A 16,940-nucleotide genomic window follows, 5' to 3' on the forward strand; every position below is an offset into this window, starting at 1 on the left:
TCTGAGCCCTCAGAGACAGAGGCATGTGAGCCTCCTGGCCTGTGTCTAGGGGGTCCCTCTCTTGGAAAGTTCATCCTCCTATCTGACCTGAATTTCTGCTGCTGCAGGCCAAGCCAATTTCATCCCGTCCTGACCTTCTCCCGTGCCTCTGAGCGCCTCCTTGTCCATCCCACCCCCAATAGGTGGGACATGGAGGCAATACTAGAAACTTCTGAAAGCCCAGAGATCAGACGTGCTTGGCGGGGTTGGGCCGCACTGACCGGAGAGAGGTGGAGGGGCCTCTTGCAGGAGCACCCGTCTGGGAGTCTCGGGACCTGGACGTGGCCTCTGGCCTGTCAGGGTTCAGACGGCTTCTCCTCCCCGGGCTCTTTCCCCAAGTGTAAGGGGGGCAGCGTGGCGGATCCAGGGTTCTTTCTCTCTGGGAACCTGTGTTTGGGGCCGACGCTGTGCGACGCTGTGCAGGCCTGGCTGCCACTCGAGGTCCCTGGAGGCGGGGCCCTCCGAGCCCGGGCACCTCCCTGAGCCTCCCTGAGGGGCTCTGCCGGGGTAGGGGGAGCTCCAGGGAGCTCGAGGCCCCCCAGGCTGCATTGGGAAATCAGCCCCCGTGTGTCCCCCACTGTCCCCGCCCCAGGGATGTGCCCGGGTGGCTGCCCGGTCGGCCCCAGTCCCCAAGGAAGCTGCTTCTGGGGATTCAGGTTCTTCGGGGCCTTTGCTTCCTGTGTTTCTGCCGTCTGTGGCTGTGGCGGGGTGGGGGGCGGCAGGGTCCCCTGGCTGGGGGGCCTGGGACAGCTTGGCTGCCCCGACAGGCTCTTTTCCTCGAACTGCAGAGGCCCCGCAGGTCAGCATTCACACCAGGTCCCAGCGCTTCTCCCAGGGCATGGAGGTGAGGGTCCACTGCTCGGCCTCTGGGTCCCCTGCGCCCCACATCTCCTGGACCCGGGACGGTCACATCCTGCAAGAGGACAGCAGGTGAGGGGCCCAGGGCCTGGGACTCTGGGGCTGGGCACAGGCAGTCAGACCGGGACTCCCTCCCAGGGGACCTGTCCCAGCCTCAGTCTCCAGGGGTCGTTCGAGACTCAGGAGGGCGATTGCTTTGGAATCGTGCAGGAAGCCTTAGTGGGGGCTCCGGGGTCAGAAGCTGCAGCCACGGAATCCGGCAGCAGCCCTGTGCTTGGGTCCTGCCCCTGCCATCCAGGCTGTGTGGCCTTGGGCAAGTCACCTCACCTCTCTGAGCCCCCTGCATGAGAAAACACCCTGTATGGAAAGTGCTGAGCACACAGCTCGGTGCAGAGCAGTGCATAGTGCGGTCACTGGAGACGTTAATTAGTCTGTTATTAATGACGCCTGGAGCCACCCTTGCCCGATCCGCCCTAACCAGCCCCTTGCTGTCGAACACATTTGACTTTGTGACTCCAGAATCCACGTGGATGACCAGGGGACCCTCGTCATTTGGGGAGTGGCCCCAGAGGATGCCGGGAATTACAGCTGCCAGGCTGCCAATGAGGTCGGCACGGACGAGGAGACGGTCACCCTCTACTACACAGGTACCCTGGCCCTGGGCACCTCAGGGGAGGGGCCTCCCTCCCTCCCACCCCCAGGTACGCACTGAGCACCTGCTGTGTGCCGGGCGGTGGGCACACACGCGTGGTCCCTGCCTGGTGGGGAGGCACAGGACAGATAAACAAGGCACTTTTGGGTGGCGAGGGTGCACACAGCAGGGGGGGGTGGGGGGTGGGCGACGTGCCGGTAGAGGTAAAGGGGGACGTGGCTTCACACACAGGACCCGCCGAGGCCTCCGTGGCAGACAGGAGTGGGACAGTGCTGCCACCAGAGGGACCCGTGGGGTACCGGCCCAGCAGCCGGAATGAGCCCTGGGTGCTCCTGGGGCTGCCAGCAGGCTGGTGTGGAGTGGGGTGGGGGCCGGGGAGTGAGGGGGGCAGGGCAGGAGAGGGGCCGGCCTGCATCCCACGGAGAGCGTTCGAGGACTTTGTAGGGTTTCGGCTCTCAGGGCAGCTTCGGTGAGGGACAGTGGGGGCACTTTGTCCAGGGACGACTGGCTTCAATGGGGGTCCTGGGTGGGAAGCTCGTGAAAGAAGCACCAGCGGCGGCTGGATTTTTCTGGGGGGACTGACCGACCGTCCTGACTGGTGGGGGTGGGGAGGAGGCAGGGTGCTCGGGTCCTCCCGTCAGCAGCCCCCGTGCCCAGCCGTGGGAAGCCTCATTCTCCTTCTGGGGGGGCGGTGAGTCAGTCCCGAACCCCCCTCTGCTCCCCACACAGACCTGCCGACCATCTCTGCCGTGAGCGCCGTGGTCCTGGCTGCGGCTGGCCAGGAGGCCGTGCTGGAGTGCGAGGCGTCCGGGGTGCCGCCGCCCCGGGTCGTCTGGTATCGAGGTACATGGCGTGGGGAGGGGGGCCTGTCGGGGCCCCGGAGGGTCAGCTTTCCAGAACAGTCATGGGGGGGCACTTGGAATGGGGTGCCTGGGGAGCAGGGGCCCGTTTCTGCAGCGTCCCCCCCCCCAGAGCCCTGGTGCAGGACGGCTCAGGGGTTAGCAGCCCCTGGGTGACCTTGGGCAGGCGAGCCGGTGTCTCCAGCGTCTCCGAGCTGGCTTCCTGACGTGGGAGGCGGGAGAGGCGGAGATGGTTTGTGCGAGGGTGGAAGGAGTCCGCGTGTGTGTCTAGAAGGCACTGGCACACAGGTGTGCTCAGTGTTCGCAACGGTGAGGCGGGGTCGTCTGAGCGAGGGGAGGAAGAGCAACAGGGCTGATCTGAGGCCGCTTTGAGTTCATGGGCACAGAGGTTTTCTCGGTGCCGGCCGCCGAGCTGACGTTTGATTGACGGGAGCTGTTCTTGTGCCCCCACCGGTGGACATGGGTGCTGGGCTGCCGCCTCGGGCTCTCTCGGAGCAGAAGCTGGGCCCCTCCTCAGCTCTCGGCCAGGTCCCGTGCCGCCCTCTCCTGCCCGGACGGATGCTGTCCCTCCTTTGCCACACCTGTCTGCCATCTTGTCACAGCCTCACCTTGACTTTGCGAAAGGCAGGGGTTATCTCAGGGTTCCAGCAGGCAGGGTTAGCTTCGAGCTGGAGCGTTTTGTCCCAGGTCACCGGCCAGTGGGTGGCAGAGGCCTTGGGACCCCTTCTTCAGGGGTCATGTCCCTGCGTTTCTGGCCGAGAGCCCCGCCAGTCCTGGGATCTCTTTTTAAAAGGGGAATCTCTCAACGGGATGCTATTTTCTCTTAGAAAGGAATGAAATTCAAGTTGTAGGACAACGTGAATATAGTCAATGCCATGGAGCTATACACATAAAGATGGTTAAGATGGTACATTTTGTGTCATGTGATTGTTTTGGCCACAATTAATTTTTTTGGTTGAAAAGAGGAACGGCATTTTTTTAAAAAAAAGATTTTATTTATTTATTTTTAGAGAGGGAAGAGAGGGAGAAAGAGAGGGAGAGAAACATCAATGTGCAGTTGCTGGGGGTCGTGGCCTGCAACCCAGGCATGTGCCCTGACTGGGAATCGAACCTGTGACACTTTGGTTCGTAGCGCAAGCTCAATCCACAGGAATGACATTCTGATACAACATGGACGAACCTTGAAAATGTTGTGCTAAGGAAAATAAGCCAGACATTGAGGACACATACTGCAGGATCCCACTCTCGTGAGATCCCGAGAGACACAAACCTCAGGGACAGGAAGCAGACGGTGGCCGCCAGGGGCCGGGGGAGGGGAAGCCGGGACACACCCCCCGCGTGTCACGGGGACGGGGTTCTGTTTGGGAAGAGGAAGGAGTTCTGTGGGCGGACGTGGCGGTAGGCGCCCGGCCACGTGCGTGTACCTAGTGCCACTGAACTGGACACAGAAAATGCTTCAAGTGGTAAACATTTGTGTTATGTATATTTTACCACAAATGGCAAGTTAAATTAGATTTTAAAAAGGGGTTCAGAACCCCGGAGTCTATCAGGCCTCAGGAGCCTGGGGGAAGGCCTCGGAGGGCTCTGAGGGGTGGGGCGCTCCCCTCAGGGCGGCCCTGTGGGACCACCCCAGAACCCGTCCAAACCTCAGCCTGGATGGGGGGCAGAGGGTGGGGACCCCCCAGGCAGGGAGTTCTTGGCCGATGAGCTGTCTGTCACATGTTCAGGGACAGGCTGGGCCTCACTCCTGGTCGACCGAGGGGCTCTGGGCGCTGGACCTTGCAGTGCTGACTTAATTTTTTTCCATCATGGCAAATACACATGGCAGACATGTCCCCTGTTCACCGATTTTTGGTGCACAGCCCGGCGGCTTTAGGCAGGGTCACACTGCTGCACAACCGTCACCACCATCCGTCTCCAGAACTTTTTGCATGCGGCAAAAGTGAACCTCTGCCCCCCTGACTTTTGGGGGGAACCTTCCCACTGTCCCCAGGCCCCAGCCTTGTGAGTTGTAGGGGCCCAGGGTCAGGAGGTCGCCCACGGCGAACATGGGCCCTTGTCTGACGCCCTCTCGTCTCTGCCCCAGGGGGTCTGGAAGTGATTCTGGCCCCCGGGGACTCCAGCTCCGGGACGCTCCGGATCCCGGCAGCCCAGGAGAGGGATGCCGGCATCTACACCTGCCAGGCTGCCAGTGAGCTGGGCGACGCCTCTGCGGAGATCCGGCTGGAGGTTGGATGTGAGTGCACACCTGTCCCCACCTGCCCGCCCCCTCCGCCCGCTTCTGAGCAGGGAGGACAGAACCCCGCCAGGTCGCCGGCCAGTGTGGGGGCTGTGCCACGTGGCTCCCAGTGCTTGGGGACCAGGGAGGTCCGAGGACGATGATGCATGCGGTACCTTTTCCCTTTTTCCTCCGTGTTGAGTGTATCAGGGTGACACAGGTTAACAAAATCGTACAGGTTTCAGGTGCACAATTCCACAACACGTCACCTGCACACTGTACTGTGTGTTCGCCGCCCCAAGTCAGGTCTCCGTCTACTGCCATTTATCCCCCTGACACCCTCCTCCCCCTCCCCCAACCCCCTGCCCCCAGTGCATTACCTCTCACTACGTCACAGTTGCCCCAGCGCTCTGTGGTTTAAAACAAGAAACATTTCTTATCTCTCAGCTCTGGAGGGTCAGGGTTTTGGGAGCAGCTTAGCCGGGTGCTTCTGTCGCCTGGCCTCCCAGTGTTGCAGTTCCTGTGCTGCCCTGGTGGGGGCGGCATCACGGGAAGGCCCGCCTGAGGCGGGAGGAGCCGCCACGTGGCCGCTGGTGGGAGGTCTCGGTTTCTCACCTTGAGGGCGTCTGCAGAGGCGTCCTGGGAGCAGGGAGGTGGCGGGGGGCGGGGGGGGAGAGAGAAAATGAATCTGAGTCCTCAGAGCCAGCTGCAGTCTTGGAAGTGACCCACCATCACTTCTGCCAGTTCCGGTCTGTTGGTGGCACAGACCAGCCTTGGGACACGGAGAGGTGGGTGGGCTGCACAGGGTGCGGACCCCAGGGGCAGCCCTCACTGGGGGCCGCCTCCACAGAGACAGGCTTGGGCATTGTCGTCCCGAGACCCCAGCTCTGGTCTCCTCTCACCACCTGCGGGTTTTGGTCAAGTCATCACCGACCCTCGGTTTCCCCCAGCTGACCACACCGCTTTCTGTCTGCCCTGCCTGGCCTTGGGGGCTCGGTGACATCGGTCACAGAATGCTCAGCCCGGGGTCCAGCCCATCGCGCCTGCTTAATAAACGAGAGGCGAGCACCCCGGTTGCACGGGCGGGGAGTCGAGTCTTCTGTGGCCGGTGCACGGCCTTGGCGGTGGGAGCCGTGATGTCTGAGTCCCAGGCCGGGGTCCAGGCGCCCGGGGCTGCTCGGAGGTTGCGGGCACCGTTCCTTGGCGTGCTGGGCGGGGTGGGGCGGGCTCCGAGGGTTTGCTGCAGCCGCGATGAGAGAGACAGGTGCTGGGAGATCCGGGACGTGCAGAGAATCGAGAATGTGCTTTTCTGGACTGGGCAGGCCGGGCGGGGCTGGGTCTGGCCCTGGGGGTGACGGTGCCATCTCAGGGATCCCCCTAGGTCTGGGGTGCCCTGAGCTTTCATTCATTTGTTCCATCACTCATTCCTCCAACACGTGGTTGCCAGGCGACCAGGCCCCGTGTTGGGGACACGACAGCGTCTGCCTTTGTGTTGCTGGTGGGTCACTGAGCACATGTAGAGCACTGAGTGTTTGGAAGTGGCATCCTTGGAGCCTGGGAAGGGGCCGCCCCAACTCTGGGGACGTGGGAAGGCTTCTTGGAGGAGGCGATGTCCCAGCTGAGCCCGGAGCAGTCCATTGGGTGACACACTGTGGAGCAGCGTTCCAGGCCAAGGGAGTGGCATGTGCAGATAGATCCCCCTGGGACAGGAGGAGCCGGGCAGGGGGTGAGAGGACAGTGAGAGGGTGGGGGGAGGGGCTGTGAGGCGGTGGCTGCCTGCTGCGGGTCACTCCCGGCCCGGCCTCGGGAGCGGGCCGGAGCCCAGGCTTTGTCCGCAGGGGCGGCCAGAGGTTTCAAGGAGGAGAGAGGTGCGCTCAGACTTTCCCCGCACGGCTGGGCTCTCCAGCGGGCAGGGCGGGTGGGCAAAGACGTGCCCTTAGAGCCTGGCTATAACAATAAAGGTATAAGCTGACACCCCTACGAATTTGCCTAGTGCCAGGGCCAGCTCTGAGCAGAGCTCATGTACCGACCTGTAATCCTTTCACCCCTTTAGGGGGAAGGCTACTGCTATCCCCTGTATAGATGGGAAAAATGAGGCACAGAGAGGTTAAGTAACTTGTCCATGGTCACACAGCTGGCATGTGGCACAGCTGAGAGCTGAACCCAGGGTCCCAGCCTTTAGTCCCGGGAATTGACCCTAACGCCCACCAGCAGGGAGAGCCCGGACGTTGCTCCCCACTCTGAGCTCCTCCTCTGCCCGATGTCTCAGGTGTCGTGCGAGTGAGTGAGCGATGAGAACGGCCTGGAACTCGGGGGCGCTGGTCAGTGCCATGGTCCTAGTGATCAGGCAGTAGGATCTGGGTGAGCGGAGGGGGTGCTCCAGGGTGGGCCGCCCTTGGCATTCCCACGGGCAGCCCCCTGTTGCCCCACGTCTGCTTTCTTTTCAGCAAGGCCTTATTTCTTTGGGGCCCAGGCTGACGGGCTGCCCGGCCCTGTCATTCGCCTGCCAGCCATTGCCCTTGGGGACCATCTGCCCACGTCAGAGGGGGGAGGCAGCTGGCATCCTACAGGCGGGCTGCTGGGGGTGCTGGCTGGGCTTCTGGGGGTGCTGGCTGGGCTGCTGGGGGAGCCAGGCCACTGTGGCCTCTGGCTTTCAGGCCAGGGGAGGGTGGACAGTGGCCTGGCACCTGTGTGTCGGGCAAGCTGGCCTGGCGGCAGTGGTGGGAAATTGAATTTCCTGCCCATCTGGGTGGCAGCTGCGGCCCAGCCTTTGCGGCCAGGCTGGCAGAGGCCTCCCGGCCGAGAGCAGGTGGGCCCCGGGCCCACTTCCTGCTGTTGAACTGGGAACCATCTTCCCGGGGGCATTTGGGGGCACCTCAAGGCGGGCAGCCTCCCCCGGCAGGGCAGCCAATCACTGTGTGCGGACCAGCCTGCAAGGGGCTTTTGCGTCGGCTCTGGACCTGGCATTTGGCCGTCGAGTCCTGGATCCGTGTCCAGGTCCCGCTGCTCCTTTGGCCAAACGATTGACCTCCCTGAGCCCCGCTGTCCTCAGCCGTGACACAGGCACACGATAGGAGCAGAGCCTGCGCGTGGGGCCTCTGAGAGGTGGAGCGAGACCACGTGTCTTGTCCGGGGCTCTCACGGGGGACACGCAGCATGCCTGTAGTTGGCGGGCCGGCTGACCAGGGCCGGCTGACCAGGGCCCAAGGAGGCAGAGTGAGGCGCCCTGACTCCCTGACCCCCCCATGTGATCCCCTGCTCTGGCCCACAGGGGGACCAGAAGACCCTCAGCTCTGGCATCTGAGGGTTGTGGGGTCCTGCCTATTTGGGGGCTCCAGCAAAGTGTGGGGGATGGCCATAGGGGAGGGTGAGTCATGGTTTCCTGGGCAGGGTCTGAGCCTGGGATCCGGCGGCTTTGGGGTTCACCCCGAGAGGAGACGCAAGAGCGGGTTGCGGCCCTGGCTGGCGAGCGGCACGCCGTCCTGAGTGCACGGGGGGACGTGGTGGCCCGGTGTCCAGAGCCTGGGCCGCAGCAGCAGCCGCCCGTGGGCCTGGGCCCTGACCCCAGCCCCGCCCTGGCTTCAGGCTGTGCCCTGGGGCGGGTTCTTCCATCCCTCCGCCCCCCGGCGTCGGAGTGTGTGTGTGTGTGTGTGTGTGTGTGTGTGTGTGGTGGAGGGGGCTGTGGCGACACCACTCCCTGAGTTTGTCGGGACCATTCATGACATCACGTTCCTGAAAGCGCTGTCCATGTTCCCTGTCCCTCTGTGGGTGTTCGAAATGCTGCTCTTTATACCTCTTACTTGCTGGTTACGATAAGGGTCTGTCCCTTCTCAGGGGGACGTTCGGGCCTGGGAGGAGAATGAGCAGGAGAGGCCTCCCAGGAGCCCGGGTTCAGGAGCCAAAGCCAGGCTGAGCGGAGTGTAAGGAGGGATGGCAGGTGGGAGGGATGGCAGGTGGGAGGCCTGCCTGGAGGAGGGAGGCTTGAGCTGGGCCCTGGAGGCTGGCTGGGCGGAGTGGAGAAGTCAGGCAGGCTTTAGGGGCACCGTCCCTGGGGTTGAACCTCGGCTCTGCCCTGGGTAGCGGGGGCGGCATCGCTGCGCCCCAGGGCCAGCCACCCCACTGGGGCGAGCTCGGGGCAGCGGCTCTCTGGGGCTCTGCGCACGGGTGGCGCCCGGGGTCGGGTCCAAGACTGTCTTCCTCCTCGTCGTCGTAATTTTCCTCCCTGTGTTTACGTCTCCCTGTGAACATTGCTCACCCCTGAGGCCGGGAGGGAAACTTGATGTCACGGTTTGGACGGGCGGGGAGGCTTCTGGAAAGAGATGGGAAGAACGGAGAGGTGGAGGGCTTTCCATGGCGCTGGACGAGAAGCGTTAACGAAAGCCCGGGGGGACCTTCCTGGCCGCGGGTCTGGGGACGGGGGCCTGAGGCCAGTGTCCAGAGGCGGCAGGGACAGGGGCCCGGACCCGCCCGGAGTTGGACCCGCTTCTGGCCTGCAGAGGGTCGAAAGGACGTGAGAGTCTGTTCTGGGAAATAACTCGTCTTTCCTCTCCGGCTATGAAAATAAGATCGCGCTCTGGGAAAAACATTTGGAAGAAGCATCGCAGTATATCAGCGGCGGTTCGCTTGGGCAGGGCCGTGGGACTCGGGGGCAGGAGGAGGTGCGGGGCAGAAAGAAGAGAAGAGACTCGTGTGTGTGCGTGGGTTTAAGTGTGTCCTACCTCAGGGGAGCAGGGAGGCCTCGTTCAGAAACCCCGTCCCGGAGTAACTGCTAGTGTGGCCTTTTCACTCCCAGGGGTCGCCGTCGGGGTCAGAAAGTGCGCAGTTATGTTGCTCGTACACAGTGCGTTTCGATTGTGCGGCCGTATTTTGCGTGCTCCTTGCAAAAACTGCGGCCAACAGAAAGACGCAGGGAAGAGATAAAAGATGGCCGTAAACGCTCCGCGACGCTGGCCCTTTGGGGTGGCCTACACTACACAGAAGGGACCCTGAACGTGGTCACTCAAGTCCAGGACACCTGCTAGAGGAAGTGTCCTGTGGCCCGGGATGGGGCGACGTGGTCTCAGAGGCCCCTGTGGCCCCTTAGGGGTGGGTTTCCCGGGAGCCAAGACCCCACACAGGCCTGCAAGGTGGGTTGGCTGCTTTCTGCTCCTGAGAGCTCTCCGGGGGTGGGTCCCCCCAAGTTCGGGCTGGCCTTAGAGCTTCGGGTGGGAGTCAGCCCCAGGTTCACGAGGGTCGGGCTGGAGGTGGTGGAAACTACTAGTAACTGGGGACAGTCCCCTGGGGCCGGGCGGGGCCGGCTGCCACGAACGACGGTCGCCTCCCTGCAGATGCGCCCCGGCTGGTGGACCTGCCCCGGGACGTCACCGTGGAGCTGGGCAGGAGTGCCCTCCTGGCCTGTCGCGCCACGGGCCGCCCGCCCCCGATGGTCACCTGGCGCCGGGCAGACGGCCGGCCGCTGGAGCCCGGGCGGGGCAGCAGGGCCAGGCAGCCGGACTCGGGAGTGCTGTTCTTCGAAAGTAAGAGATCGGGGGGACAGGGGCGGGCGGGCAGTGGGAACAGGATGGCTTCCGACACCCTGCGCCCCCAGTCTGGGTGGCCGGGGCAGGACCCTGGGCCCCGGTGCTGACTGTAGGCGATGCAGGGTCACATTCAGCTGGGTGACTCTGGCCAGATCGTCTCGCTGCTCTGAACGGTCATAATGACGGTAATGGCCAGGCTACCACCTGGGTTTGAGGACAGGCTACCCTGCGGGGCCGCAGTGTGGGTGACACATGTGCGACACTAGTGCAGTCCCTGGTCCTAGCCGTCGTCCTCACCACTATCATTGTCGTCACCTCCTGCTAGAGCCAGTGTGTGCTGTGTGCCAGGCCGGCTCTGATGAATTGTCCCCATTCTACAGATGAGCAAGCTGAGGCCCTCTGCTCCTCCACAGCCCGGCTCTGTGCCCCGCCGCCCTCCTCTCTGCCCCCCCAACCCTCTCACCTGACCTCTGCGGGGCCAGGCTGTGCCGAGGGCTCCCTCTGCGCCGGGGCGCGGGGCCTGGGTGGTGGGGGGGGCGCTGGAGCTGGGGCGTGCCCCCAGCAGTCAGACCTGCCTCTTCCTGCCCCTCAGGTGTGGTCCCCGAAGACCAGGCCCCATACATCTGTGAAGCTCAGAATGTTTTTGGGAAGGTCCAGGCGGAGACCCGGCTGGTGGTGACTGGACATGGTTCGCTGGGGGACCTAGAGGGGCGGGGGGGGGGGGGACGGAGGTGGGGACACTCCAGGGGGCACCCCCATGGCCACCCATCCTTTGGGACAGACGTGTCCAGGGCCGGGTGTTCCGAGAGGAGCACCTGCCGCCCTGCTTCCTGGGCGGGTCCCTGGGGAGGGGAGGGTGGAGCCTCCTCCCCACAAGACCACCCACAGGGATCTGGAGCGACCGACACCGTGTCCTCTCCCCACAGCGCCCCCCCAGATCGCCAGCAGCGCCTCCGCCGTCCGGGTGCTGGAGAGGCAGCCCGTGTCCCTGCCCTGCGTCATCCTGGCGGGGAGGCCGTTCCCCGAGAGGCGCTGGCTCAAGGCCGGTCGGCCAGTGAGTGCGGGCTCCCCCGGTGTGGCGGGCCGTGGTGCTGGGTGAGGGAGGGGGCTGCCCCATCCACCCCTTGGCCTCCACTTTGCTGTGCCCCTGGTTTGGAATGTCCTCTTCCTTCCGCCCTCTCTTTCCTGCCTCCTCTGCCGTCTGATGACATGCTGAGAGCATTGTCCCCCTCGAAGGTCCGGCCCCCCTGAAACTCAGTGGGAGGGTCTGGCCCCTGTTAGTGCTGAGGTCCACGAACAGCGGGGTGCTGGGGGCTCGGATGCTGTGCGCTGGTCACCCCGTCCTGGCTGCGGGCTCAGCTCTGACCCCGGCACGGTGACACCTGCCCGGCTGCCAGCGCAGCAGCGGCACACGGCACACGGCACACGGTGGCTGCTTCGTCCCTGCGCCCGGGGCTGCTCCCCCCTGTTTTCTCCTCTTCCCCTCTCCTGGCCACTCCTTCGTCACCTTGCCCTCGGTCCTTCTGCCCTGTCCGCAGACGGCCCTGGCCCTGCACTCCCAGGAGAGGCTCCTCCGACCCGGCTGGGGTCAGGCATCTTGCCCCGTCCAGTTGGCATGGGGAGTGGGGTGGGGACATGCTGGGGGTCAGGCCCACCTAGCAGCGAGGGTCTGTGGGGGTGGGGAGTCTTAGGGAAGGGGTGGGGGCTGGGCGGTCATGGCCTCACCCCACATCCCCAGTAGCTCCCCCACCTTCTGCCGGTCTAGCCTGCACCCTGCTGGCCGGGCATCTCTGAGGGCTCTCTCTTGGCTGGCTCTGAAGGGGGCCGGAGGTCCAACCTGGCACCTCCCCGCCCTCCCCAGCTCCCGCCTGGCAGCCGGCACTCCGTCCGAGCTGATGGCAGCCTCCACCTGGACCGGGCGCTGCAGGAGGACGCGGGGACGTACAGCTGCGTGGTCGCCAACACGGCCGGCTCCCAGCACAGGGACGTGGAGCTGGTGGTCCACGGTGAGTCCGGCGGCCCCACGGCCGTGGGGTGGGGCTGTGTGGATGGCCGGGATTGGGGAAGGCGGGTGCGGGGACTCGATCTTGAATACCTTTGTTTAAAGAGACTCTCGCACAAGTCGTGACCACTGGAGGAAATTTAGAGATTGGACAGGTGAGTAAAAGATAGTCCCGTGGTGCTAACAGCTAAGAAGAACCAGAATAATGTTACCTCTTGGTGTGTATCTTCCTACTGTACACACCTGTGAGCCTGCACACACACTCTCGTATATAATAAATGTGTAATATAAATCATGTATTTTTATACCAATTACATACATGCATCTACATTTCTATCCATCAGTCTATATACATTCTTTGTAAGCACATGCCCGTACACATTTCAGAACCAGGCGGGGGCCGCAGGGTCATAGCCCGGTCCGCAGCCCGAGAGTGTCCCCTCGCACTGTGTCCGTGACCGTTTTCCGTCAGTAAGTCCCCAGAAGCGTCGGTTTAAGGCCACGCACCCTGCTTGGATGAGCTGAGAGCGTCTAACCTGCCCCCTCGCAGGGACACCCGGGGAGAGAGGTCGGGTGCCCCCACCTTGGCCTGTGTGGCCGTCCTTGCTCAGGAGAAACCCCTCACTGTGGAACCGGGTTCTGAGTCACGGGGGTTGCCCACTTTTAGGGCTTTTCGTGTGTTTCACCCAGTTACTCTCCCACTCACAGCACCACTCCACCCAGGTCCCACCGTTCTTTTTAACGGAAGATGAGGAGTTTAAAGGAAGCTTGATTATAGTTTGTCCTTGACCGAGTACGTTAACGCCGTCTTTTTAAAAACGTTTGTTTCGTAAAACCCCCAAGGGGGATATACACTCTTCCCCATTTTTTCCGGGGAAACCGAAGTGCAGGAGGAGGTTGGGCACAGAGCCCGGGGTCTCGTCTCCCCACGACCCCAGTGGTGGTCAGAGGCTGGGCGCAGGTCCCGAGGAGACCGCACTTCATTTTTGCAACTGCTCCAGGCCGTGGCCTTTGAGAGACTCGTTCTGGAGTTCAGGAAGCTGAGGCCCCTAGTCGGGGAAGGGGGCGGGGGGGGGGGTGGCGGTGCTCTGGGTCACAGGTCAGCAAAGCACGCAGCTCAGGCAGAGCGCGTCAGCCTGTGGCAGCCCACCTGCAGCCCACCGCGGTGGCCCAGCCTCTTCCGCAGGGCAGCAGCGTGAACCTCTCTGCTGTTCCGGCTCCCCTCCCGCCCCTGCCCGCCCCTTGGAGACCCGTCTCTGCGCCCGAGACGCTGGGTGGTGGCCCGGGAGGGACGCGGCTCTTGCTGCCACCTGGACTTGGGCTGCGACTGTTTTCTGCTGTTTCTCGTCTGGTCACCCCCAGCAAGTGGGCAACAGAGCGGGGTCATGTAGCTTGTTTTGCTGATCGAGGAACATGGGTGCCAAGGGCTGGAGTGGTTTTTCCCGAGTCCCAGGGCACAGGGAGGGCAGGGCGGGTGCCCGGGCGCTGCTGCCCTCTGACCTTGAGTGGCAGTGGCTGGGGGTCCTCTGTACTGTTGAAATGTTTTTGTTTTTGTTTTTCCACTTGTGGTGCAACATTCAGAACAGAGAGTTTACCATTTTAGCTGTTTTTAAAGGCACAATCCAGTGGCACTGAGGACCTACCTTCCCGTGGTTGCATAACCACCCTCTGTCCGTCTCCAGAACTGTCCAACTTTCCCAAACTGCACTCAGTCCCCAGGAAACCCCGTGAGACTCCCATCCTTCCCCAGCGCCCGGGCCGGCAGGCTGCGGGCCGTCTCTGGACGCGCCTGTTCCGGCGCTGCGGCTCAGGGCAGGCGTCCCACAGAATCTGTCCTTCTGTGCTGGCTCATTGCGTCTGGCATCGTGTTCCCAAGGTCCGTCTGTGCTGTGGCGCCCGATTTTCGCTCCCTGCTAAGGCCCAACGCAAGGTTCGCCGTGCGCACACCATGTAATGCATGTCCGTCATCTGTCGTCGGATATTTAAATTGTTTCCGCCTTTCTGCCGCTGTGACTAACGTCACTATGACGATTGGTTTACGAAGTGGTTTGTTTTTCCAAGTGCCACCTCGAATCCAGTCCCCCGCCACCCACCACGTCACCAATGAAGGGGTTCCAGCCTCTCTCCCCTGTGTCGCCTCCGGAGTTCCCACCCCCGCCGTCACCTGGACCAAGGTAGGCGGAGCTTGCCACGGCTGAGTGTAACAGGGGCCGGCCCAGCGCCTCATGGGGAGGGCCGGGATGCCACATTGCCCTGGGGTGTGGGCTCTGCCCGTTGTCACCTGTCACTGTGCCACAGGAGAGCAGTGCCCTCCCCTCCGGCGGTCCCCACCACAGCGTGAGCAAGAATGGCACCTTGGTCATCGCCCGGCCGTCCGCCCGGGACGCGGGGGCCTACATCTGCACGGCCACCAACGCCGTGGGCTTCTCCAGCCAGGAGATGCGGCTGTCTGTCAACAGTGAGTGCCAGCTGCCCCGGTCCTGGGGGCTCGGGACCTGGCAGGGGCCTGGTGGGCCAAAGCTCAGAGCACGGCCCCCGGTTGAGCAGACGTGCTCTGAGAGCAGTGCCCGCTCACACGTAAGCGAAGTCACGTGGTCTCTTTCTTTCCCTGTCTCCGCCCCAGGCAGCTGCCGGGGGGCAGGGGGTGGGGGTGCGTTGCACCAACGGGCTGGAGACACATAGCCCTATGCTGAACCCCACTTCAGCAGGCCCCTCGCCATCCCCTCCCCCTGATTCTCTCTGCCCCAGGACCCTCTGACTCCCTCTCAGCCTGTTTCAAGGCCACGGCCTCAGGGCCTTGGCACGTGTAGTTACCGCTGGTCAGAATGCCTTTCCCCCGCCCCTGGGCCCAGCCAGAGTCTCGCGTCTCTCCCATCCGTCAGATGCCAGCTCCCCCGATGCCCCAGGCTGCATCCAGTCGCCTTGCTGTGGAGGGCGGGGTGTCCCCTTGGGATGCCCGTCCCAACTCTTATCACATAAGTAACCCGTGTGAGCTGTTTGCCACCAGGGTTCCCCGCGGCCCTCTGGGCTGAGCACAGGGGTGGGATCCGTCCTCGCTGCCCTGTCCAGCGGTCAGCCTAGAGCTGGGCCCTCAGAGCTACGTGGACGAGTGAGCAGACATAAGTCTGTGATACGCGCCCACGGCCCGAACTCTGGCACCCCTCTGACACAGGACGTACAGGGACACACGGGCGGGCCCCGTGGGTCTCACTGTCCCCAGCTGGCTGGCTCGTTCAGCTGTTGGTGCTTGGACTCGTACTGGGTGCCTTCAGCGTAGGAGTGCCCAGCTGGAAATGCGGGGGGCATAAGGAAGGAGGGGTTCGGGTAGTCTGTGCTCCCAGGAGCCTCCCGCTTGACAGGAGAGCGAGGTGGCAGGCACAGGTTAGTAGTACAGCCCCCCAATGGAGTCGGGAGAGGCCAGAGGGAGTCTGGGTGGTGCCTGGTGGCTGAAGTCCTGGCGCTAAGTGGGATGACCACGGAGGCCGGGTACAGAGAGGAGGAGGAGGAAAGAAGCTGCCCCAATGTCCTCAGGGAAGGAACTGCAGGTGAGGAGAAGCCAAGAGGGCTGTAGACACGGGGACAGGGGCAGCCGCGTCAGCGCCGCCGCAGCACGGGGGTACTGGGGGAACCAGCGGGTCTGAGCCCACCCCAGAACCGGCACCCTCCCATTGCAATAGAGCCGCACCCACCTCCGCACCACCCGGGTGGCAGCACCGCCTCAGCCTCCTGGGGGCGCTGTCCTGGTCCCCTCGGGGCCCCGTCCTGTGGCCCCCTGACCTGCTCATAGTTTCTGCCTGTGTCCACCAACAGCCAAGCCCAGGATCCACACGAATGTCTCACACGACACAGACCAGCCCCTGAGGGTCACAGCCAAGGCCGGTGATGAGGTGACCTTGGACTGTGAGGCCCAAGGCTCCCCACCCCCATTGGTCACCTGGACCAAGGACTTCCGCCCTGTGCCAGCCGTCACGGACAGGTAACCCCAATCGCATGGGCTCGGCCTGGAGAAGGGGAAGAGCTCGGGGTTCAGGGGAAAACCAGCCTCAGGCGGCCGGTGGCCTAGGGGGTGTGAGGACCCTGTGGGTGCCCCCAGGGGATGTGCATTCACCTGTGCACACAGTGCCTTTGTCCCTGGGTCCCCCAAAACCTCTGCGTGGACCTCCAGAGGGGCCGCGGATGCACAGGGTGAGATCCTTTGGGGATCACAGGCCCCCGGCGTTTCCCGCCCCGCTGCTGGGTGTCGCACATGGGCTCCTGCTACCCGCACGGCCGCCGTGCTGCCTGAGCCGAACCGAGGCTCGGAGAGCTGGGGCGAGCCGCTCACGGCCCCCCAGCGGCAAAGAGCAACGCTGTGGCTGGGTCGGCATCCTGACCGGGACGCGGGCTCGGTCCTCGCCCGCTCCGCGGCCCATGTGTCTGGCGGCTGGGCTTTCTGACTCAGCTTCTCCCGAACTGTCACGTGTCCTGGGCGTGGAAGGCGGCTGGCTGGGGTGCCCTTCAAAGCCAGGCCGCAACCCCCCTAGACAGGGGGTGGGGGTGGTTCCAGACGAGAGAGCCTCGAAGCTCCGGGGGCCCTTGACCCCCGGGGGTGGGGGAGGATGGCTGCAGCTCTGGCCGGTGACATCAGCGCTGGCACGGCCTTTGAGAAGTTCCAGACTGGGGAGTGCTGTGCAGCCCCCACCCCACCCCCCGGACACCCACACGCAGTCCCTGCATCCCAGAACATCTGTTTGGTGAGTCCGTCCAGTCCTCGGCACCCGCGCCTCTGAGTGCAGTGGGGGCCCGTGGCCCG

At 63.7% G+C, this 16,940-nt stretch overlaps 1 protein-coding gene across 1 annotated transcript in view; it reads left to right on the forward strand.

The window, feature by feature from the left end:
* HMCN2 (hemicentin 2) overlaps positions 1-16,940 on the forward strand; it is a 131,999-nt gene that overhangs the window by 34,062 nt on the left and 80,997 nt on the right. The window contains 11 exon segments of the mRNA XM_045846429.1: positions 828-969; positions 1,417-1,544; positions 2,279-2,392; positions 4,496-4,645; positions 9,955-10,143; positions 10,739-10,834; positions 11,073-11,200; positions 12,008-12,152; positions 14,210-14,322; positions 14,447-14,606; positions 15,959-16,124. Of these exon segments, the coding sequence (XP_045702385.1) occupies positions 828-969; positions 1,417-1,544; positions 2,279-2,392; positions 4,496-4,645; positions 9,955-10,143; positions 10,739-10,834; positions 11,073-11,200; positions 12,008-12,152; positions 14,210-14,322; positions 14,447-14,606; positions 15,959-16,124 (1,531 nt within the window).

Source organism: Phyllostomus hastatus, unplaced genomic scaffold, assembly GCF_019186645.2.
Source record: "Phyllostomus hastatus isolate PE091 unplaced genomic scaffold, TTU_PhHast_1.1 phas_contig_495, whole genome shotgun sequence".
NCBI classification, from domain to species: Eukaryota; Metazoa; Chordata; class Mammalia; order Chiroptera; family Phyllostomidae; genus Phyllostomus; species Phyllostomus hastatus.